We start from the raw sequence: 25,358 nt of genomic DNA on the forward strand, positions 1-25,358 counted from the left end.
CAGCCGCTACTTGCCATTACTTCAGAGTTTTTTCTTGTCATGTTGATGGCCGTCATGACAGGCGGCAGATTAGCGCGAATCAGTGAGAGAACGCGGCTGAGTAAAGGATGTCACGTGAATACTGGTCTGTTCTTCAATACAGGTATCATTATTTATAAGTGGGACTTGCAGTTGTTCGAGCTAACAAAATGTTCGTGCATACATGTGCAACCTTGCAGAATGAAAACTTAGTTCACAGCGAATCAGTGTGTTTCGAGCAGTTGCATTAAGGCTTTCAGTTGCTTGTAAAAAGCCACATAAATGAAAAGCTTGCACGTATGTGTCTGTTTCGTTTAAAACATTCCTTGCACATACCGCTTTCTAACTTTTCTTAGTCAATGTTTACAAACACAGGAATTTATTCTTACAGAAGTTATTTCGCGAAACCTTAGTCATAGTGCACCCACCCCTATATTTTCACCAAATTTGATCACGGTTGCCTTCACTGTTCTCCCAGGGCTGTGGCATCAATTCTGCATTGTTCATGAAATCCACGTATAAAGCTCCGGCTAGCTTGTTCACGTAATTTTCTGCAAAGGACGTAATTAGCCGGCAAAATTTGAAGTTTCACCCATAACGCACCCAAAATGCACTCATAACGCACGCCCTATTTCACCAAATGTGAACAAGGCACCTGACTTAGTTCACTGAGCACACCGGATAAAGCAATAAAAAAAATCTTACAACACAACAAATAATACAAAAACTATGGTTGCTTATTTATTTACAACGCTTTTAATTAGGTCAGGGGCCCTACAACGTAAAACTATTCCATAATTTTTTTTATTTCACTCCCCTGACGTCAAATTTACGTAACCACTGGCACAAGCCTCGGGCGGTGACCCGCAGCGTTGTCTGAACAGCCCAATTCAACGTTCTCCTGTTTTGAAGCAGGTCACTTTTGTTTCTTTTAAAAACGAATTACGTAGCCTACGATGAGCAGTTTCTCTTACCTAATTGGCTGATAAGAGACGAGCAGCACGCTCAAGGGGAGGGGGTTTTGATGGGACCTAGTCAGCGCACTGAAAATAGGTAACTGCATGAAGAGGGAAGTGCCGGCGTCTGCGATTGGTCCGTTTCCCTTTATTTAGCTTGCGGTGGCTGGTCTAAAATAGCGTTGGCGTGCAACGGAAGATTAAAAGTGCCGCCAGAAAGGATCCTCAACAAATAATACTTGGCAGAGCGATGTCGTATACGTGCCGAAAGGGCTCGATAACATTATACGGCCACACAAAAGTTTAATTATACGCAAATAAACGCATGCTCTCCGGCAGGTGCGAGTAGCCAGTGGGGGAGAAATTGGCAGGCAGCAATCTCCTATTCCCTTTAGAACTGGAGGGAGTCCGGCTATTCAGAAAAATATCGACTTTGTTCGGCCTATCGGTGCATCTTTAACGTGTACACGTCATGTTGACGCAATGAATTTTTGCGGTTTTATGATGTCGGGGTAGGGTAACAGGCAGGGGGATTGGGTGCAGCCTGAAACCCTTTGGCCAAATGGCGAAAAGTGATCGAATCAGAAATAATCATTTTTCTTTTGTTCGGTCGAATCATACATAATCTGTGTGTGCATGTCATGTCAGATTAGGAGCTATCACGGTTTTTGTGACGTCGCACGACAGGCAGGGGAAGTGGAGGTTGTCCAACAAAGTTTTTGATCAATCAAAGAGGGGTAATCGCAGAATTGGGGCGCTATAACGTAAAACTATTCCAATATGTTTTTATTGCAATCTCCTGACGTCAAATTTGAGTCACCGTCGACGAAAGCATCGGGCGATCACCCGCAGGGTTCTCTGAACTGACCAATCAGACGCTCTCCTCGTTCATAGGAGGAAACTTTTGTTGGCTTGAAAAACGAAGAACATTACCTACACTGAGCGGCTTGTCTTATGTAATTGGCTGACAAGAGGTGAGGAGCACGCTCAAGTGGAGAGGGATTCGATGGGCCGAGCCACTGTATTGAAAATTGATAAACGGATGAAGAGGGTGGTGCCGGCGCCTGCGATTGGTGCGCTTTCAGTTACATAGCTTGCAGTTGCTGGTCGAAAATCGCGCGGCGTGCAGCGGAAGCTTAAGAATGACGCTAAAACTGATCCTCAGCAAAGAAGAGTTGGCAGAGAAGGTAGCAAACGTGCCGAAAGTGCTCGAAAACGTTACACGGCCACGCAAAAAGCTTTATTATCGCAAAGAAACCCATGCTATTCGGCAAGTGCGAGTAGCCAGTACCTGAGCGATTGGCGGCAGCCTTATTTTATTCCTTTCGGAACGGGGCAGCCTGCGGCTATTCCGAAGAAACTTCAGTTTTGTTCGGCATATTAATGCCTCTGTAACGCGTACACGTCACTTTGACACGGTAAGTTTTTGCGGTTTTGTGACATCGCGTGACAGGCAGGTGAAGTGGGTGCAGCCCGAAAACTTTTCACCAATAGCCGAGGGCTAATGGTAAAAAACGCGTCGAATAAGAAATAACTTGTTTTGTTTTCTTCGGTCAAATCATGCATAAACAGTGTGTGCGCGTCATGTCAGACGGAGAGCTATCGCGGTTTTCGTGACGTCGCGTGACCGACAGGTGAAGTGGGGGTGGTCTAAAAAAGTTTTGGGCCAATCGCGGTGGGCTGATTGCAGAATTGGAATAGAAAAGTTTGGAATAGTTTTACGTTATAGCGCCCTTGGAATAGAAAAATTCGGAATAGCGTTATGTTATAGCGCCCTGGCATGCCAAAGAGAAATGCCGAAAGAATGAGGGTCCAATAACAATTTGTGGCACTCGTAATATACTCAGAATCTGAAATTGTCGAGAGTCATTGCACCTAAAGTTTCCCGCGTTTCCGCAATGTGTATATTTTGTGGAAGCCGGAGTTCTTCCGAGACATAGGTAAACATGACTGAAAACGGCAGCGTGACACTTTCGAGTACATTCAAAAGTAAATTATTATAAAAACTGAATTCAATTCACATACGTGTACTGCGGCAGCAAAAAATTTGCGATCGCATTCCCCCCAAGTACAGTAAATTTGACCTTGTGGTTGCTTGTAGTTATATCAGGCGAGCTAACTGATTTTTTCGCTCCGTGTAACATACACTGTTAATCTTCAGGAGCAGTTGTATGCCCAATTGAATGCAAAGGCCATCAGTAACCCAGACGCTTGGAACATTGCTTACACAATACTCATGACGTGCCCAATTGTTTCGTTACATATAAACAAGGTGTCTTCTTTAGTTCACTGAGAATCCCTGAGAAACTAAGTACAATCCTCGTATCACGCACAAAAATACAGTCCAAAAGAAAAATAATGAAACTATGATTCAATATTTATTCTTTATGTGTCTGTTGAAGCGAGGGACATGATATTTCCATCACACAGTAACCTGACATTCCCCGTATTTTTAGTGAATTTGAAGTTGGTGTCTTCTGCAGTACTTTTATTACGCTGGGAACCATCGCGGATAATGGCACTGTGATATTCTGGAATGCTTGATGAAGTAACTTTCTGCAAAGGCTGGAAGTGACCTACACCGATTAGGCATATATCGCTCATCACTCACAACATGCTTCCTACTTGAACAAGATATTAACACCGTGTTTCGCACAGTTCATCGAGGAGACCGGTGGAAACCGATTACCTATCCTGTATAACGCATAAAAATTTGGAAAACACGAGGATTCAGTAACTATCCACAAGGCACATCATTACCTTACACAGTTCAACGTCTACACATCGCCCATAATGTCTCCCGCATTTGCTGAAGTCATGAAATGTTTCTCATTTCTTGCTTCTTTCAGCCAAGCGGAGAAAGATTTGAAGGGTTTCATATAAGCATGTAAACAAGCAGAAAAAGAGGGTTTAGCAATTCTCTTTAAACTCCTATATGACATATAAAATTCAAAATTTCCTAGCACCTTGTCCCTATCATTCGCCGCACTATACGTCAAAATGTAGTGTTCGTGAGCTATGTTGTTTATTCATAAAACTGTGAAAAGCTGCGTATAACGCTTCCGAGCGCTTCTACAGTTGCTGTTAACAGATTCGATGTAAAATAAACTTCTTACAGCGCCATACCCAAACAAACGGTATGTAAGCTCTGCCGGGAGAAAAGTACACATCTTCAAACCAATAAATTGCAACTGAACCATGTATAAACAAAGCACGTTGTTTGATAAATCTTCCTTGGGCGAGTAGGTTTATAAATTAGAATGAAAAACAGTAGGGCAAAAAAGGAACAATGATGAGACAAGTACACCATACTGCCACTTCCTTCCAACTGAGGTTTATTTAAGAAACGTTATATTTCCTCCTTACATTGTTTTATTAAGGCCAAAGAAAATGCGGCCGTTGAAAAACGGTCATCGTCAACGGATTCATTTCAAGAAGTACGGGGCTTCATTGCCTGTTTTGACCAACCCTTTCTGTTAATGTGTTCACACCTGCTACATATCATCTGTCTGGAAATTTCCAGTTATCACCCGAAGCATATCTCTGTTGGCAGAATTTGTAAATGTAGTTGTTGTAATATTGGTACAACAGGTCACTAATTTTTGTTTTGTTTTTATAACACAAAAAGTTGAGTTGTGTTTTGTGTTTATTGACACTGGTCAGTTGCACTAACATTGCTTTTAGCTGACCAGACGGTATTGCATGAAAACGTTTGGATACTTCTTCTGTGTAACAGTAATGCTTTGGTGAGCAAATGAATATTTGTGTTAAAATGGCACGACAGATTAGGGTTTTTGTCCAGGTTACTTGAACAGTGAAGACTTGAAGCAACGTCTGTGAACAAGTGTCACTTCCGGTCATCATCATCAGGGCACTGACTAAGTCATCTTAGGACCTTCACAGCTTTGCCTTTGAAAAAAGATTCAAATCAATGAAAATGCAAACTGCATTATTGAGTATTCCCAATAAAAATAGATACAGATTCGTATTTGAAGTCTTACATTCGCACAATTGCGCAGACAAATGAATATGCAAGGTGCGCTGCCTGCGCGCAGATACATAAAACATTAGTTGGACATTCCTCGCAGCGCATTTCCGACGCTTTTAGGTTATTCATGCTCACCAGCGGCATCAAATAGGTAGTGTTCAATAACATTCCGTCCACTTCTCTTCCTTTTTGGCAATGCAAAACTAAACATAAGAAAGAAGTCAGTGGGACTGCACAACTAACTTTACCTGCCCTACTCGCAGAGAAGCCGTTTCTTGTGTTCTTTTTTACAATAAGTGCTATTTCACAAAGAACGTCCGCCATATGACCTAACGTGTAGATAGGACGACCGTACCACTAAGCCTAATTTTATCCTCGCACCATGGTTAGTAGAGCTCATGAATTTCGTCGAAGATATTTGCCCGCTTTTCACTGATGTGCTGAGCGGTTGTATCCTGGCATTATGATATTTGAACACACAGGTATTTTTCTTTTTGTCAGTGAGGGAACTACTGGAGGAAACGAAGCTCAATAGATATTGGCTCTACGTCTTCCGTGAGCACTAGAAAATTGCATTGTTATATCGTGCATGTGGTAGAACAGCTTGGTATTTTGTCGTGTTTTCCTCTTTCCCGTAGGTCATCACAGCTCTGTCAGGCAGCAACAACAACGGATTCGTGGCTATTGATGACCTGTTAGTCAGTGAGATGCCTTGCGATGAGACGGGTGAGTTTACCGTCGGTAATGGGACCATTACACATTATTTTCAGCAGCACAGCAGTAAAGAACTTGAGCCATTGATAATTGTCATAGTAAGTACGATATGATTATCACTCTTTCTCCATAAAGGGCGCTTTCAGGAAACTTGTCACAAAATGTTTATAGGCTTTCCCTAACATTAGCATAATAGAACATCCTTTCATACTAGAAATGGTGGTGAAAAAATAGGCCTACAAAAGCAACAAAAGAGACAATCCTTACCTGGAAACCCGATTTGCCACGTGTATGAACAAATTGCCAGTGAATAAATGAAATAAATAGGGTTAGGCTCTCAATCGCATTAAAAAACAGATAATTTAAAGTAAGAAAGGCTAATATTATTTTAACAAATATCATTCAGCACTTCTTGTACTAGAATTGACTTACGTTGTCGAAACTGTTTTTGCTCTAACACTGCTGCCTTCTTCAGTTCGCGATTAAAGAATAGGGTAGGCTCCCACTTTACAAAATGCTTGTTTTATTAGTAGTGCACTCGAATATTTATTTCAGTGTAGTCACCTTACGGGGTTTCTCCCTTAGGGCACTTCTATATTTTAATTTGTGCTTTATTGGTAGCTATCCTAATAAAATAAGAAACCGAAGCGTCATTAGGATCTCGTGATTTAGTATGTTGCCCCACTGTGCGTTTCCTGTAGCTGCCGAAATGTTTATTACACATTTTGCATGTAGCTAAAACAGAGAAACTTGTAGTTATGTAGGATTAATATTATCTCGTACGACTCGTGTGTTGGTGAGTTTCTTTCCTAGGAAGAAAAAAAAAGAGAAAATCACGAGCTAACGTTTGCAAGATGAACTCACGAGGCAGTGCACTATCAAGGCGAACATCTATTGCGGATGGGCCAATATGAAAAATCATAACAGAAATAATAACAGTGAATACCTCTTGAATTTAATAAATGCACTGAATCAATACATAATACCACGCACCCCAAGTCGGTAAAGTTTGACGATGCTGCCTATTCTTCCAACGACAAAGCTCGATCGACACGGATGTTCGCCTGCGGCAACAAGGACCTGGTGCCAGTGCAACAAGTATGCGACTTCGTTTCTGACTGCAACAACGGCGCTGACGAACGTGATTGTGGCGAGTGTGACTTCTCCAAAAGCACGTGCGGCTGGAACATAAAGGGCCTCGGAAACCGCGACACCATGGCTTGGCATCGCATGCCCATAGGAAGCGTGCCTAGGTCGCCACCTACGGGATCCGATGAAAGGCGAGGCGGTGAGTAGCCGTTCCCTTTTTGTGCGCTTGCGCACACACCGAGCTATAGATAGACGAAGGCTTGTTTGAGAAGAAACAGAGTGCATTGCAACCTCATTCGCTGAATTTTGCAAAAACTAAACAATAAATATATTGTGTTGTTTGCGGGGGCTCCACTGTAAAAACAAACAAAAAAAACGCAGCGGTGCAGACAGATGCAGGTACGACCGCCAAAACAATACATCTTTCGTCAAGTGGGGCCAATGTACACTTACCAGAGGCAGATAGTCGCACGGGCTCTACACCGATGCGTTCCCTTCAGTAGAGGGCGCATGAGCTAAAATTGATTTTGGATAAATTTGTTTATTTATAGTAATATCAGTAAGCCCGTCCTGCCCATGGTAAGTCGGATGAGTTGGATGATTCATCGAAACCGTTCTCTGCCACATTAACACTCCTTCCTATTCCGCTGATATTACCTGCTATTTATTCTGCATTTTTGTCTAAGTACCACGGCGAAATTAAAACGGAAACCTCACGATAAAGATAACGTAACCGTATCCTCCTGTTCTTTTTCTTCTTATGGTAAACGTTACTTCTGCATGATGATGATGTGTAGCATTTTTACGGCGCAAAGTCCAGATATGGCCGAAGAGCGCCGCTATTTCACTGTGCCTAAGGATACAAGGATAAAGATGCTACATCGCGTCGTCGATTACAACGCTGATGCTGTATCTTGCACGTTCATGTGGTCCTGCACTGTGAACGCACATCATGGATGCTTTTCGTCATGAATAATGATGCCTTGTTCCGGTTCAGGTTAGCGTTAATTTCTTGGAAAGCTACTTCTGTAGACTAACGCGTGGATCTCATTTCATATTCAGGATGAATACTCTACGTAATCACTTCCCAGCTAAAAAAAAAAACAATTGGTGTTGATCTGCAATCAAATGAACAAGGTGTCCCAGGAGGTTACTATTGTTTCCAGAATCTGTGTGCTGAGTAATTGTCTAGGCGCTAAAAATTTAACATTTTCTGAGTGTTGTTCGAATGCGATCTGTTTTTAACTTGTTCGTGCAAAAGTGTTTGCACGTAGTCTTTTGAACAGCTTTCATTTGTAAACGTGTTTCTAGAGCAGCAACTGTTCTTTTAAATTCCTTACTTTTCGCAATATAAATATCGTTCCAACAGACCGATTTCTCTGGCACCGTATATTCCGCTGAAATTGTTGTACATCCTATTGTCCCATAAGTTACAAGGAGCTTTTACATAGGAACAACAATTTTTGTAAATTTGGGCGCAAAGATTGGAAGCGAATCTTTAAAATTTACCCTCCACATTACTTTCACAAAATATTGTATGTTGTCCGTGAGGTGTTAACGTGTTCTGTAAAATAATATATCCATATTAAAGTATCGTAGAAAATAATTTATTCTATTTTTATCTTCTTTCCAGGCCACTACCTGCTATTGTATTCGAATTCAACCTTTCAGAATTCTGCGAATGCCAGGATCAATTCTCCCATCATAAGGAACACTGACAAGTTATGTACCATGCAGTTTTGGTACAACTACGCCGAAGTCGGTAAGTGATTTCTATTCCGCGTTCACGCTCATCAAGATACCGAGTACGGCCATTTTTGTGTGACCTACAACACTCAGTATTGTCGAATTTCAAATAAATTCCTAATAACAAAAATGTTACTTTGCCTACGAATTATTTTCTTTTCCTTTGAATTAAGAATTCTTGCGCCTGCAGCGACACTGCAAACAACTTTGAGCTGCTTAAATAAAAATTGTGTTTTAGTAAGTCTTTTTAAATGCGACGCATTTCTTGGGAAACGTTTGCCACTTTGACAGCATATATCTAGCCACCTATATCTTGGTGCTCTCATGGTCGTTTCGTTAACTTGGTATGTACTAAAATTGGAATAGTATCACAACAGTCTATGACGAACATAAATGATAGATGATTACGTGAATATGATGATGTATGTCATGTAGGTCACGAAAGAGACGCTTCGACTTCGTGTTCTAATGTTCGTTTTGTTAACTTGGTAGGCCCTCCACAGACTGCTTCATATAACATCAATTTCCACAGGGCGTGAGATCTGCCGTCGTTTCTTTTTTTTTTTGCAATCTGAGTTGCACCCGCAATGCGTGAAACTCCACGTCCACCCACCGCCTAGAACTACACTACGAGAATACAGCTAAATATTTAAAGGACACCGGATATGCAAACCTTCACCTTTTTCTAAATATGTCCTATAGAAATAATTAGTGGTCTCAACTCCGAAAGGAGTCAACCAGTTACATGGATGTAAACTAGCATTCTAATCAACCAGCGCAAATGCATCTAGCATTCTTTTTTTTTGAAACACTGAACGTGTAGTGGTATTCCTCCCGGCCCTATATTATTTTTATACTGTTTGCAGCGGAGGTTTCACCTGAAGCGCCCTAAAGGCAGTGGTAATGGCTTGAAACATGCTATGAGATTTTGTTGGAAAGGAAAAAAGACGCTATTTAAAGCTACATAATTTAATATGCTGTTCTCGGTTTAAATATAAATCACCATTGAAGATCTGCAAACAAAGCCACTAAAAACGCTAAGTCGCGACTCCATTACGGTGAAACTTTCGTAATGGCAATGCTGGCTAGCATGTGACCATGCATTCTGCACGTAAGCCGACTGTTATGAAGCGCACAATACGCATAGTTTAAAATTGTATTGTTTACTCTTCATTGTGTACACATTATGATGTAAGGAAGCTTCGCGCTTGTGAGCCGTTTTGCTCTTACGGGAGAGAGAGAGAGAGAAACACAGAGAAACGTGGCGTCCCTCATTGCACGGCGGTAGTAACTTTGTGCAAAGCGGCGCACGTTGGTCTAGCTTACGTGCTCTCTGATATGAACACAAGTTTTTATCACGCCATGCGAGCTAAAATTATCCGCTCCAGTTAACACAGTTTTTAAGCAACGACATGCTTCTCAAATAAAAATATTTAAAAAGCAATAAGAAATGAAAGCATGCAAGCGTATTGTTGCAGCAACAGGATACTGCACATCAGTTATAAAAGCTTCGCTTCCTTCTTGATCAACTGAGTCGGCTACTAAAAAGAAAAGATGGCAGAGCCCACGCTCTGTGGGAGTCTATGTCATGCGAAGCAGTGCGGGGGCAGCATGCCAAGTTAACGAAACGACCATGAACGCATCAAGGCGTAGGTGGCTGTTTCATGACCTACATGACACGAATGGCATGACATTCATGTCACGACCTATCATTTATGTTCATCATACACTCGTGTCATACTATGCAAATTTCGGTACATAGCAAGACGTAGCTGGCTGTCTGATGGCCTACGTGACCCGCACGTCATGAGCCATCATTTATGTTGTCATACAATCTTGTCGTACTATGCCAACTTTGGTACATACCAAGGCGTAGGCGGCTGTTTCATGACCTTCGTGACGTGCATGTCATGACAATCAAATTATAATCTTATCATTTATGTTCGTCATACACTCTTGTCATACTATGCCAATTAAGCTACATATCAAGTTAACGAAGCGACCATGAGAGGACCAAGACACAGGCGGCTGTTTCATGAGCTACATGACAACATGTTATGATATTTGTGTCATGACCTATCTTTCATGTTCGACACACACTCTTTATCCTGCTATACCAACTGTGGTGCACACCAAGTTAACGAAATGACCATTACAACACCAAGATTGTTGTTGCTAGATAGATACTGCCCAGTGGGAAATGTCCGGCAACAAATGCTTCGCATTTAAAATAGCTTTCCTTGACTCGCATATTACGAAATAAGTTTGACAGAAAACCATGAAAACACGTCGCCATTGTTGCAGGAGTAATTCGACATTTCAGGAACGATGAACATTATGAACATTGGCTTAATAATCAAAAGAATATTTGCTTTCTAAAGCCGCAACTATCTGCTTCCGCCTTTTGCCAGTGTGCAATTGCTGCTGTGCTCACCTCTTACTGTTTTCAGCTTAGCAACTGATAAAGCCGGTCGTGACTTCACAACGAAAAATATTGTTAAAATATGAACCAGCACGTTTTTCGCGTTACCACTCCTCTACTGACCCCTCGGACAGGTAGGCTTTCTGTTGTAAAAAAAAATAAAAATGGCCATTATCAAAATTGGTTGTGCATCCTTTAATCTCCTAGACACTGTCTTCGCTTGAATATTTTAACTGATGTTGGCTATTCAGTTTATTTTTATTGCCGTCTGCGATATTATGGCACAGTTCCTGAACGAGCTGTTATGGTAATGCTCAAATTAGCAGAGTTTATTAGAATTCATAAGGAGTGATATACTATCAGCGGTGCTTATCTGCGAACGTATTTCCTCGCTGTGAAATAATTTGACCTAATATTGGTGCAGTCACAAAGCAATACTTTCAACACATGAGTGATCGCGAGGTGGAATAGAGGCCAACCCATTGATACACGACTTCATGCACTTATGACTGTGTGGTGGATATTAGTTAACGGTAAACCCGCAGTGTTGTTTTATTTTTCTTTCAGCTTTAATCTTCTCCTCTGAATATTGCAGCAATACATGCGGATGTCATGCTCACCTTGAATGTGGGTGGCTACACAATGCCTGTGTGGACGCTCCGCGTGCTTGGCGCACCGAACCGTGCCGGAGTCTGGAATAGAGCAATCTTGAACGTCGGGCGCTACAGAAAGGCTATCAGCGTAAGTCCCTATACGAGTGGCGTTCCGCCGGTTTAATGTGAAAGTTAAAACTGAAAGCTTTCTTGTGAATACCTGCTGAAGTTATGTAAGGAAACTGACGTCACGTTTCAAGTGAACTTGAATGAGGAGCAGAATGGTTACCTATACACTTGGGTCCCTTATAATTTTAGCCGAAGCTGGGTGGTTAGCGAGAATACAAGCACAATATTTTGACAGAATTAGCTGTCTAATTAAGCTAATGACTTTTTAAGTATAGACACCGCTCAAGCTGTTTAGGATGACGTATCCCGACTGGAGGACACCAAACATTTTTTTGGAAAATAAAGAGACAGAAGGTAATAAGGTCTCCAAAAACAGCAATAAAGACCTTTCCTGTCCGTCTTACATAGCCAGAAGAAAGCTTACCGGCTGCAGTGGAACCACCTGGCTTTAATATCAATGTGTTACGGTAATTTGCACTTCACCGCCATTCGTCATTTACCCCTGAGAAACGTGCCAAGTCAACCCCACAACGTCGTACCCAATGAATGAGGTATTGTTGCGATATCAATTATATGGGCATTTCGGACAAATTTCCGCGTTTGTCTTCGTCGTTTCCCTCATCGCGGTGAGGTTCCGCATAAAATGCAAGATCGATAAGTTCGCCGCGTCGCACCGTATGCTGTAGGTATGAGAGAAAGCGTGCAAGCTTGAGCAGAGAAGCTGAGGGCTTGACATAGGGCATCCTCTCGCACACGCAAGAGGGTGAGTTAGTAGGTGGTCGTGAGCAAGGACGGCGGAGGCAGGTTAGGGGGCATCTCCTGTCCTATTCCGGCCGTGGTTGTGCATGAGACGGTGAAGTGGGTCTTACCTTGGAGGTAATCTGCAGCGGTTGCATAGGCTAGGCGACACGAGATCACTTACGGCTTCGCGTGCGCCGTGTTCTCACGCGCCTAGTTTGTGTTGAAACAAGAGGCAGCATGAAGGCGAATTCTCTCGCTGCCGCTGCCACTCGTCATAACGCCGTGCTATTGAGAGTGAGTGTCGCGGTGCTTGAGTGAAATCTGTTCACATTTGCGGCTGCACGCACGATACCGTACTATGTAACTTAATTAGTAGACGAATGTTTACAAAAATTTCCAAAGCTAATAAAACTGCGAGCCTTGCACAGTGTAGTTGTCTAATATTTTGATATAGCTATCATTGCTTCACCCTTCGGGTGAAAGTGCGACATTTATAGTGAATACCATTCTCTGAGTACTTCATGCAATTTTGGCGACTATCTATCTATCTATCTATCTATCTATCTATCTATCTATCTATCTATCTATCTATCTATCTATCTATCTATCTATCTATCTATCTATCTATCTATCTATCTATCTATCTATCTATCTATCTATCTATCTATCTATCTATCTATCTATCTATCTATCTATCTATCTATCTATCTATCTATCTATCTATCTATCTATCTATCTATCTATCTATCTATCTATCTATCTATCTATCTATCTATCTATCTATCTATCTATCGATTTTCCCGTCCACTTGAATCACTGGCAGTTAGTAGTCCGTTAGCAAATCGGTAGCGCATCGGGTTGTTGTGCGGATGGAACAGAGTTCTGATGGAACAAAGTTCTGATGGAACGGAGTACTGATGGAACAGAATGTACCCCCCGCTCGATGAAACTCTCTGATCCCAATTTACAGCACTGTCTACGTGCCTCTTTGTCTGTACCACTCTTCAATGAACCTTACGTGAAATTGGGCCCCTGGGCATTTTCCACTAGGTATGCGCCGCTCTTCAATGACCCTCTTTAATGGAAACGTTGGTCACTCGCTAGGCGCCACTGGGTACCTGCCGCTCTCCAATGAACGTCTTTGAGGTCACCTTGAATAATTATGGGCCACTTACCACGTACCCCCTCTTCAGTGACAAAATACCCTGTGAAATTTATTCGGTGCTGTACAGTATCGAACTCGCGTCATATATTATCAGACAAGTTTTTTCAAAATTGAAAAAGAAAATGAAAAAGAAAACGCCTGGCGCGGACTCTGCTGCAGTGCCGCTAAATATTGCAGCGTGTCCCGAAGGAAGTTGCGAGAGAGGATTCCGGCTACATGTAGGCCCTATACATTACGCGTCTCTGTGGTAGCAATGCAGAGTGTCGCTACAGTGCTTCATTGCTAATCGCATTGTCAACATCGGTCTTGACAGGGGTGCTGTCACAACTGTCCTTTTTAGTTGTTATTAGCTTTACAATTAGGCCGATTTTCGTTCTCTGGCGCTTTCAATGCTCCAGTTCTGGATGATCAAGCTACGGCCTAAACTATAGGAAAAATTGTATAGGCTAAATTATACACGCTGAATGAACTCTGTGCCTATAGCAGACAGAGTGATGGGAGTAAAGAGTGAAAAAGAGGGAGCTGGTGGAGCACTTCGTTGACTCGAGAACATGCTCGCGATCGCCACAAGGTGTCATTCTTTCTGGTGTACTTCAACAGTGCGTTAGTGTGCGATTAGAGTTTCGCGCCAAAGACAGGTGTGGCCACAGTTTCAGTATTCTTGACTCAGAACGGAGTCTGTAGTTCAGCCGGTTTAATGTCAGAGGTGTTGGAGGTCAGGGCGAGCACAGATACACTACACGTGTTCAACGGTTTCCTCACAACTGCCGGAACAACGCGTCAAGCTGTCGCTCATTGTAATATGGTAGGAGTTCACACCAAAGCAAAAATTCGGGTGCTTTTTGTTTTCATTATTATCGAATTTAACAGCCTCTGAAACGAGCGGCAAATATAGAGAGAGATACAGCTCCCTGTACGTCTCTAGTATGTTCATCTCGTTTTAGGCGCGTTTAATAGCATGCATATGAGCAAGCGTTCATCAAACCACTCCCAGCCAGAAGCGGTAAACCAATGTAACTTCGCAGCATGTGAGGCTAGTATAGGCACATAGAGCTGTGGAAAAAGGCCACAAATTGCGGACTCATCTATAATACCAAAAGTATTTTCTTCAAGCGGGCAAGCAGACGAAGTTCCCTTGTAGCGTCCGTCCTCACCTAAAAAATTGGAAGCGTCTGGATATCTTCTGAAGTACGCACACAGGGAATCCCGTCAGTAATGTCGCTGCCGACGGTACGACAATGACGCGAAAGCTACTGAAAGATGACATCCTTGGAATATTAAAAATATATATTCTTGTAGCAAGTTATACAACATGCTGCATTACGATTTCGCTTTCACCGTTAAGATTCTCTGCGAAAGATCAAAAAGTTTGTTAATCTCTAGTTGGTCGCCGCTTTTACAAGAAACGAGACTCTCTATGCAACTCGCTTTCTGTTAAGAAATGTTGCTTACCTTTCAGTTCTCCTTCGAAAGCAGGCGATACGCTCGGGAAGACGCCATGTTTGCTGTCGACATGATAACTTATTATGGATGCGTACTACCAGGTGAGACACGGGACAATATAATCAAGGAAAGGGGTTCGGTTCAATAGTTTAAAAGGGCGCAACATAAGACGGCCACACACACAAAAAAAGAATAAAAGTAAGTATAAACAATCAATGCAAAATGAGTCTCGAAAGTCACATGGTTCGTCATATTGTGAAGTCAGGGGCAGTAGTATTTAATGACACCTTAAGCATTTCGTTCTTTCTGCACTACGCCATTGGCTGGAAGGACACCCCGCCTCTGTTATCACCGCTCTGATGAATGATAGCAAATGAATAGAAGGGCAAGAAAAGATTCTACTCGAATACGATCTCCAAATATTTCGGCGTGCGCGTTTGCGCTACAGCACTGTGGCTTCAGGAAATTTACAACACTTTGAATGAACAACAAAGCAACTTGGGTTTTTTTCACAAAAAAATGTACTTTAACCTCAATGCCATGTGGTATACAATACATCGTTCCTCGAAATGATATTTAGCTCTACTTAGTTTCTTGTCGCGGGTATTGTGGTAAGTGTTATCGTTAATTTTTTCATTTTGTTTTTTACGCCATCATATGCCAATTGTGTCTCAACTTGGTGTTTGCAGCCACGACAAACAACTGCACCGACTCTGAATTTCGTTGTTCCAATGGAGCATGCATAGAGAAATCGGATCTATGCAACTATGTTGATGACTGTGGGGATAACAGCGATGAATCAAAGTGCGGTGAGTATGGTATTCTTCAACTGCTCTTCCGGTCAGGCAAACGGCTTATCTTGCGGTAGAAATTACACAGCCGAGGTGCGTTTACGCCTTCACCGTCGACAGCACCGCTCTTTGCATGGTGCGACACGCATGCGTGGCACGGGCGCTGTGTATTGGATGGCACGCAATTTAGGGCAAGCTCCAGGGCGAGTACGCACGCGCGACCCGAAAAAGCAGTGGAAGTCTTGGAAGTGGAAGCAGTGGAACCAGGCTTGGAAGTCACGTGATGTGATGAGTTTGAAACGCATTGCACAGTTCAAATAGTGAGGCAAGCGGCAGCACGGAGCGTTGGCTTTGGGTCAAGCACACGCACAACACTACATTATTCCAGAACTATCAACGCGTGTGATCGCGGTCAATGAGTGCACCCTGTTCATGCATTTTCATCCTCTATGGTTCACGTGTCTTTCCGGACGCGTGACACAGCAAGTGTTTCCCAGATAGGTGAATGTTTACGGCAATTTATACTTCCCAAATTTCCGCGAACCTTATATATTGTGATGACCTAACCTCCTTATTTAAGCATGCATCTTATAGGACACTAAAAGCAAATACTAAGTCGACGTGGACTGTTTAAATACCATTCCAGAAACCTCGCACCGCTTGTTTCATGCCAAGAAACGACTTAGTTTACGAGAAAATTGCATCTGAATGGTCCGAATACCTCTTTCGAAATTCAAATCTCTCGCCAACTAAGCGGGGGAGTGGTGACGTTGCATGCGCCATCAACACCCTTTGCTGTCTGCCATCGGTGAGTAAAACGGCGCCCGACAGATAGCGGTACCGAATCAAGACCGAGCGGCAGAATCGCCGCTTCAGCTACATTTTGGTCAAGCGGTGTAAACCGTTCGGACTGGTTCGGGCACCCCGTGACGTCACACGGAAGTTGAATGCTCTCCTACGTGCTATTTGTGCGAGTTTCGCGAGCCAGCAAAACCAGCGCAGCAGTACGCGATCAGGAAAGTGCTGAACTGCGATAGCGTGGGCGCCGCATAGTCGAGCGCAAACGAAACATTTCGACCACCCGTGTCGTTGTCAACGGCAATTTCAATCAGTTCTTTTTTTCTGAAAATGAAATAGTAGTGGACAAGTAGCATTTTATTTCAATCTATAATTCAACACCCGGATGTTTTCGCAGCAATTAGTTGAGCACTAGTGATAGAATTTAACTGAGGAATGCTTTCGTCATCGGGTAGTGCTTGAATGTGTTGGAGTTTCTAATCATGTCCTGCATTTGCCCCAAATTCTCCATTATTAAGGCTCTGTTAGCAATAATAGTAAGACCTTAGAGATTCCCGAGCACTAATCTATCACTTTAGCTTGACTTAGTATCTTCATTTAGTGTCCCTTTAACTTGAAGCCCATGTTCGACTTGATATAAATGGCGCCTGACTTAAGCGTTCCAATGAAGCTCATTGTGTTTCTTTCTACGCGTTAACGACAGGCGTCATTTATAGCATCCTCGGTATATCCGCCTCAATCACCCCAACAATGTTTGGAGTTGCAGTGCCCCAAGCCTTCTGAGGAGCAAATGTAAATAAATACGAGGATAAACATGCTCTGGGCTCTGGCACACTGCTAGTGCCACCTGGCGTAGCGCCTGGTTTGAGCTGCGCGCACCAGTAAACTTTGTCAGTATGCTTACTTGTGCAATGTGTGCGCCGCGATGAACGCCTCCATAGTGGTAAGCATTCATGGGAAAATTGTTGTGTTGCGATGAACAAGTCTCAACTTCACGACCTTATGGCCGGCGAGTAATTGAGTGCTGAATAAAGGCGTATTCGCATTGCTATCTTTGTACATCATAAATACCCGGATCGAGCAAAAAAAAACATATGGCTAGGAACTCAGCACTTCTCTTGCGTTTGTTTTCTGGAAAATGAATACGTCAAGGCTGAAAATGGTGATCACGTCGATTGTCGAGGCTTCAAGGCGGCCACCTGCCGACGTTTACCAGCCAGCACTTGTCAGTGCGCTAATGCCTCCGACTGCCTGCAGGAGTCAGGGCCGTAGGCCCATCACAACCGACAAACCCTGAAACATTTCGTCGCTGTCGTCTGACGAACTATAAGAACAACGTGAAAAAGTTCACAGCACGCTAGTTTCCTTGCCAGTCAGTAATCAGATGTCAGATGTCAGTGAGATGTCAGTCCATCTGCGTCGTCTGCAAGGCGCACGGCACTTAGTGCCTGCTGGGATTGCTCAGCAGCGCTCCACCGATATTTGTCATATGCCTCGATGCAACAATAGCACCGCCCCAAAAGGGTGCGCCCTGTTTATCGATGATGGCGGGTTTCTCACTGGTGCGGTTTCTCGAAGATGAACTGGCGCACCGGGGAGCACAAATGCGCAAAGTGGCGAATTACCGAGGATGCCATTAGATCCAATCAAGAGTGAGTTTCAAGTTACGATGCTTCTCTGAACACGGAGGTGACATTTTACTATCATTATCAATACTTTGCTCTACGGGCAAAACTGCGACAGCTTTGGACCGCCTGTACATGGCGGAGCCATGCTCACGTGACACCATACCACTATTATATTCGTGCAAGGAAGAGCGCAACTGTGTTATTTAGAGAATAGTCATTAACGCGACAAAAAGTGCAAGTCCGCTAGTCATGCTGAGAGATACTCTTAGACTCGCAGACTTCCAGACTTTCAAAGGCTAACCGGTGGGGACAAAACTAAACGCTATCGTGAGGTAGGTTGACGTATAAGCAAATGCTTGCTTTGCGGCATGTCAGTGCCACCACACCAGGTGGGCCCATGAGATTTAGTTTGCACGCTCTGTTACATCACTTTATGTCTGGCTGTCCCTACTATTTCAACACACATGAATGTACTGTACGTCTATTGTGAGCTTTGCATTTCATTTTTCAATTCCTGTCCTTCCGTTCTTTCAAGATTGTGATGTACGACCCAATGCAACCACTCGCCACCCAGAAAACGCCCCTCACGGGCGTATCTGGATGGTAGGTAGCCATAGTGGGTAGATCACTTTAGCTTATCCGGTACTGCGGTAAACGCAAGCGGACTGGGCGTTTTACCATCTGGGCGGGAGAGGCATCTTTCTTTTTAGACTCCTTGTTCTGCGACTTCCGTTTGATGTCGTATTCGCAAATCAAAGCTTTGTCACCGGTGACTACCCTTTGCGAGAATCCACAGCTGTCGTCTCATGTGTTCCAATCTATGGAGCGATCTTTTCGTCACAACTTTTTCCCAAGACTGAACAGTTTCGGCACCATCATGGCGTAAGCAATTTTCATTTCCAAATTCTAGGTCTAAATTCCCTGAATGGAGGAACGTGTCAAGCAACATGCTTCTTGTATTATTCTAACAATCATTCAGTGGTCGTTCAGCACAGGACAACGCACACAATGTCTGTTTTTACGTTCACATTATCTGAAGCCGCGTCCAGGGTGTTAATTGTTCTTCGGGTATTCAAGGCATTGGCGGAACACCCGCCAGAACATGGTTCGCTCCATTAGGACAACATTTCCATAGGCGTTCAGGAACATTGAAAGAATCTCTGGACCATTTCTGCCTAATTAAAAAAAAAATGACATTGATTCTTTGTTCTGTCTGTTCGCTGATTTCCATTTCAAGAAAAATGGGTTGCCTTGTCTTGTCATACACAGGTTGGCTCGCACAGAAGTCAACCGGGCACTTTCGATTGGGGAAAGTAAGAGACTGGCACCTCTACACCTTCAACCATTTTTGCCGACTCACTGCGTGAACTTTCAGGACAGGTATCCTATAGCACTTACGACAGCGAAACATGCGGCAAATTTTGACGTTCTTGCTAAGCCGGCCAACATATCAGTAACGCTGCGATGTAGCCTAACCAGCCCTGAGAAGGGACACGTTCATTAAATCGCAGAACTTTGAAGCAACGAAAGAATGGCATCGTTATTTGAAAGGCTGTGTAGAAGTTTGCAACGACAATTTATACTGCAACTAATGTTCGATTTGGTTACGGAACTTATCGATAACATTGGCACGCGTCGACATCAAAACGTACTGCTGTCACACTGTACTAAACAAATATACTGAAGATATGCATTTTTAAAATCGCTATGCAGAATAAACAGCGCCATCTATGAGAACGCTTACCAGAATTGCTTACCTCTCTGATTTCAGATGACTATCGACTTCGGTGCAACTTCGACATTTCGTTCTGTGACTGGATGCCAGATGCGCCATTAGATAAAACCCACAACAATTGGGTTTTGATGCATCCCACGGCAACATTGTCACACTCTCCAACGCGAGATCACACAACAGGCACCCGTCACGGTAAAATCTCACTGCGCACACTATAAAACTCTATTTGCTCCCATTGCGACATTCCCAAAACCACTAATCTGTTTAAACATTCTGAGGTGTTTTTTGTCGCTTTGACAGTTCTGGACGTTTGAGGAGAAGCTACTGGTTGTAAAACGTACAGCATAATTTTATTATCTTGCTCTCCATACAAAGTAACTGGAAAATACTACTGCCTAAAAAGCTTGCGAATGGTGTGGCATATATGTATTAGTTTTGTGCAGTGCTGATATATATGAATGCTGTTTTTACCTTTGCTTGCTCTGTTTAGATGTAGCAGTAAGTAGTGTTTTCGATGTCACTCCAGGAAAGACAATGCTCTAACGTCGAGGCTAGTTGGCTTCATGTTCTCTTTCTTTTGTTATCTTTTGTCCTAATGCCTTTTTTTGACATTTTGACCAAGAGCCTGGAGCAGCATGCCTGGCCATCAGCCAGGCTAACATCTCAGACAGATCATTAAAGGCGGTAGCTCTCTCGCTTTTTTTTCCTATAGTCTGTCTTTCAATCTGGATATGTATAATGATATGTCATACTCTTCAGCATTTCAAGAGCGAGATGCATTCAGGGTGATTTCAGTGGTATTTGATGGAGAGGTCATTGGTCTGAACGCTTTCGTCACTTTTCGTGAGGATGCACTCCTCATATTTCGGTAGATGTTGGAACGGAGGCATTAGATCGTGTCTTTGAAAGATAACCCTAAAGAAAGCATAAGGCACGTGCTTCGTGATCAATCATTGGAGCCATAGTTGGTTCCTCAGAAAGTGTATGACGAACTACCTAGTGCTACGTCAGAATAAGAACAACACCCTTATAGTGGTTCAGCACGAAGCAGTGCTGATATAATTTGGCTTGAATACTACTTCCTGCTTAAGTATTGAAATCCCTATACGAAAATATTTTTGATTCAGTGAATGAAGAGTGTAATTACATTGATGACATTATGCGGCTGGAAAATACGTATGTGAAATTCCCTGCGCGAGCGCTACGTGCTTAAGTTACGGAGGGATTCATGATGGCCAAAGCAATGACAGTCTCTTCCGCTTGCCGTCAAAAAGGGCAACAGTAAACTTTTAGAAAGGCAGCATAGGCGTCTGTGCAGCGCGAGTCCTACGGGACTTTACAAATGAAAATACTGTGGAACTCGTATGGGTCCCTGCCCATTCGGGGAATCAAGGGAATGAGGAGGCGCACTGGGTAGCCCGAGGTCTAATCAACCGGGAGGTGTGCCCCTCAGACTCGGATCCCATGGATGAGGCACCGACGACATACCACGAGATAACAAACTACTACAAGCAAAAAAGGCGAATCTACCCGCCTCCAAACGCAAGCCTCACGCGAGCGCGAGCCTCAATCCTGCGTCGAATCCAAACTAAGTCGTTCCCCAGCCCACATTGGCTGGCCATAATTACCGACGGGCAATGGAACCCAATATGTCAAAATTGCACAAATCAAACATTGGCTACCCAAAATTACATTCTTTGGGGTTGCGAGGGCTTACCCCCTCTCAGGTCGCTCCTGCCCGCTTCCTCACAACAGACGTGGGAGAAGCTGCTCAGAAGGCCGGATGAAAAACGACAAAAAGCCTTCGTTGCCTCGGCCGAAAGGGTCGCTCCTCGCGAGGGGCCATCCTAGCACTCGGGCCTGCCAGATAACTGAGCAGAATCTCAATAAAGTTGCTACCACCTACGTGCTTAAGGTTGCTAGCAAATTCCACACGCGTTTACCAATTTTGTAATAGGGTAATCTTTCGTTTGCGAATACCCCAGAAACAACTGTGGCAATGTTAAGATATCTATAGATGTTATAATATTGTAAATGTAGTTGGTTGGTAGTTTTAGAATCGATAAGCAAGGAATGGAAAAAAAAGAACTAAAAGGGACAATTGCTCTCGACATGCTCCCTTGAAAAGTTACTTTCCTTGAAAGCCTACTTTGCCGCATTAAAAGGATGCGTGCAAATAAGCCTGCCTAGGGGCGGCAGAGTCTAAAAAATAATAGCTGACTAGTAGATGTGGTAATAGTGTAGTAGTAAATAGTTAGCAGCGTTAAAAAAAGAAAAAGAACTTGACGACGTCGTGGTTGTCAAGTCAAAAGCGCAATAAAAGACAGAAAATGAAAGAAAGGAGAATAAAGAAAATTCGGTGCTGTGGCAAGAACAAAAAAAAAGAAAGACCATTTGTGACGGCGCTTCGGCTTAGTCTATACTAGATATCTGCAAAATAAATTCATAATTCGTCAACTTAACAAATTCGATCGTTATAATAGTGTAATAGTAGAAGATTGGTACGGACGCGTAGACATGCATAAGCTGGCTAAATAAGTAAACAAAATCAAAATACCAGCCGAGAGAAAGAATGCTTACGCATTATAAGCAATTCTCACAAATTCTGAAGCATTATTATCCTCCCAGCCGGCTTATTTTATACGCGCTGCGAGCCAACGTTCGTTACATAACCTTCGTTTGCCGTTGTTCAGTACTGTTGTAAAACCAACGTGCTTTATACCCACAAATGTTCTCTTTTAGCGATTATATCCAATTCTATATCATCACTACCCTGCCTGCTTTAGACAATTATTTAAATGTATATAGGTTAAATTTCTGATATATGCATTACGTGATCGGCCGCACTTAACCTGTTAATTTTATTTCCAGCTCCAACAACCTTTACACGCGTTTAATATATAATCGATCGCACTGCCTTGCTGTCCTACAGCTTTTGCAATGTCGTTAAACTAGTGCACATTAAAGTAATGAAACTGCCAATATTATCTCTGGAAAGTATTTTTTATTAGTAATTATACATTTTGCAAAGTATCCTGCCTTTTACATTTCAATCCAGGGAAATTCATCATTCTGGAGTCTAATTCCAAGGTAACAAAATCTTCAGTCTCAGGCCCTACACTGAATGCTGCTGCAAACTGTTCGGTAAGCACATTCAATTTCAGCGCCTCATTCCGGTGCCTTTATGGTGTATTATTCGGTTGTGATAATTCAAATTGTGTCAGCAATTAGTGGTACAAAACGCCTGAGTTAATTTTTTTTAATATGTGTGACTTGTGAGGCAAACGGGTTAAGAACATGCGTGAGATGCGTAAACAGTACGAAGCACATAATGCATGTGTACATTATGTAAAGGGCACTGCTGCATGGTTGCAAGAACGATGCGACAAAGCGGCATATATAGCTAAATGGAGGCGACAACGCATCAAACTTGTTCTCAGTGCTTCAGTGAATAAATCTATGAGCCAACAGTTCACAACACTAACACAATGGGTATTCACATAAATATCACACATAAATATTCTTCATTAGCAAAGGTTCATATCTGCAATTTTTTTTCCTAATGTTACTTTCCAGCCTAACCACGAGTCGGTAGAACACACACTGGCCTGTTCTGTTGTCTCGTCTGTGTGCTGGAAAAAAGTATGATGTTAAATGAACCAGCCCTATGACATATTATTGAATTTTTTTATTTCTGACTCATGGCTTTGCAGTTAGCATGTTTCAATGCTTTTTTCCCTCTGTGCGTCTTGCAGATAAGATTTTTTTTCACCCTCCGTGGATGGAGTAAGCCGAAGCTGACACTCAATGTCCAAACTACTAAGGACGGTCCTGTGAAACCTGTGTGGTCCGCTATTGGACCATCGCAGTTTTCCCACTTCACTGCGGCTACCGTGCACTTCACCGAGACGGTCCCCTATCAGGTAAGAACTCGGCCGTCTTTTAGAAACGGAATTCTGGTGCGCTGTATAGAGCCTGTGGCAGCAAAATTCGGACAGCAGCTTGCCGGAATAGTATAGCAGTAAATGTGCGGTACACTGCTAATATTGCTTACTCACCCACACGGGGACTATCGCAGTCGCTCACTTGCTCCCTTTGTAGAAAGCTGTGAGACCTATCTTTTATCAGAACGCTTTAATGACGGCATACATGAATACCAGTAAAAATAATTATTTTGTATCTAAATGCGCAAAACACACCCAGATTAAGCACAATAAAAAAAATACTTTACTGAGAAGTTTTTCAGAAATACGAGAGGGGAGGGGGGGGGGAACTCTGGGCAGAAATCTTGAAGTGAGCTTCAGCTCAAGCCGCCCATGTCTGGCATTTGTACAGAAAGGTGTAATTAATGTGTAAACCATAGGTAAACAATTCATTTGCTTTGTATCACGTGTGTGACACAGCTGCAGACGAAGGTCTTGCATCGGTCTGTCTCCTCGGACCGTGGTTTCGAAAGAAAGCGAGTCGTATGCCACACTTAATCCTTATCCTGCGTTCCTGCTCTAAAAGTTACGCTTGCTGCCTGTTATCCCGTGTTGTCAGAAGACACTTTGCCAGAAACGTTGTACTGATGCAATACTGAAACATAGCGAGAAAAAAATTACACCCCGTATGGTGCCTGTAATCAACACTCATAAACAAAGGGGTTAAAGAGCCGTACTTGTTCTCTCACTGACGCTGCTCAATTTTCTTTATTTCGCTCTCAATTTTGACTGCTATAAACACCATTCTAGTCAATAGTGAATAGGTGCGCTTCAATTATTCGAGATATTCGCTATTCCCTGTCCCCCTTAAAGGCAACAAATGGCTTACACCATTTTACACGCCATGGTTGCTTAGTTGCTTTGATGTTGCTTTGTTAAACACGAAGTCTAAACCCTACGAGAGGCTATTTGGCACGTGGCAACTTCGAATCGGTAAATGCTGTAACTGAAGCCTGAAACTTTCATATCATTACAAAAGGCGCAAAACACGTTATGCCACCGGTTAACCTCGATTCTTAAGCTCACCTATTCCTCCATTCCAAGCTCTTCACCCGCATCTCTGCTATCACTTAATTTTTAAAAATTTTCTTGCACGCTTTCACGCATATATCAGCCATTCGAGCCCTTTTCAAATGTACACGTTCACCTTCGGCTTTTTCTCTCTTATCCTAATATTTCTTCCGTATATTTTTCTTTTCCTTTCTTCGTGCTTTTTTCCTGTCTTTAATTTTTTGAAGACCCTCACCGTCACATTTCAGATTCCCATAGGCCAGAATACCTCTTCGATGCTTCCACCCCAGACCCGTTCATGTCACTTCGGTATACCTCAGTGATGACACCTGCGTCGAAATGCTGAGGCGAAGGTTTTTCGAAAGACCATGTCGCTGCCTTCCAACTATGCAGCTACCCTGTCCATTG

The 25,358-nt window shown here is 43.0% G+C and overlaps 1 protein-coding gene across 2 annotated transcripts in view; it reads left to right on the plus strand.

Moving 5' to 3' along the window:
* Positions 1–25,358, plus strand: part of LOC135909442 (MAM and LDL-receptor class A domain-containing protein 1-like) — a 269,265-nt gene that overhangs the window by 173,072 nt on the left and 70,835 nt on the right. Inside the window, exons 34-42 of one of the 2 annotated variants that reach the window (XM_065441399.2) lie at positions 5,601–5,688; positions 6,719–6,964; positions 8,399–8,527; positions 11,529–11,674; positions 15,021–15,105; positions 15,694–15,813; positions 19,993–20,148; positions 23,015–23,100; positions 23,712–23,879. In XM_065441399.2, the coding sequence (XP_065297471.2) occupies positions 5,601–5,688; positions 6,719–6,964; positions 8,399–8,527; positions 11,529–11,674; positions 15,021–15,105; positions 15,694–15,813; positions 19,993–20,148; positions 23,015–23,100; positions 23,712–23,879 (1,224 nt within the window). Of the gene's footprint in view, positions 1–5,600; positions 5,689–6,711; positions 6,965–8,398; positions 8,528–11,528; positions 11,675–15,020; positions 15,106–15,693; positions 15,814–19,992; positions 20,149–23,014; positions 23,101–23,711; positions 23,880–25,358 lie in introns of both variants that reach the window. The other variant, XM_070536030.1, reaches the window with a different exon arrangement.

The sequence above is a fragment of the Dermacentor albipictus genome, chromosome 3 (assembly GCF_038994185.2).
Source record: "Dermacentor albipictus isolate Rhodes 1998 colony chromosome 3, USDA_Dalb.pri_finalv2, whole genome shotgun sequence".
Lineage (NCBI taxonomy): Eukaryota > Metazoa > Arthropoda > Arachnida > Ixodida > Ixodidae > Dermacentor > Dermacentor albipictus.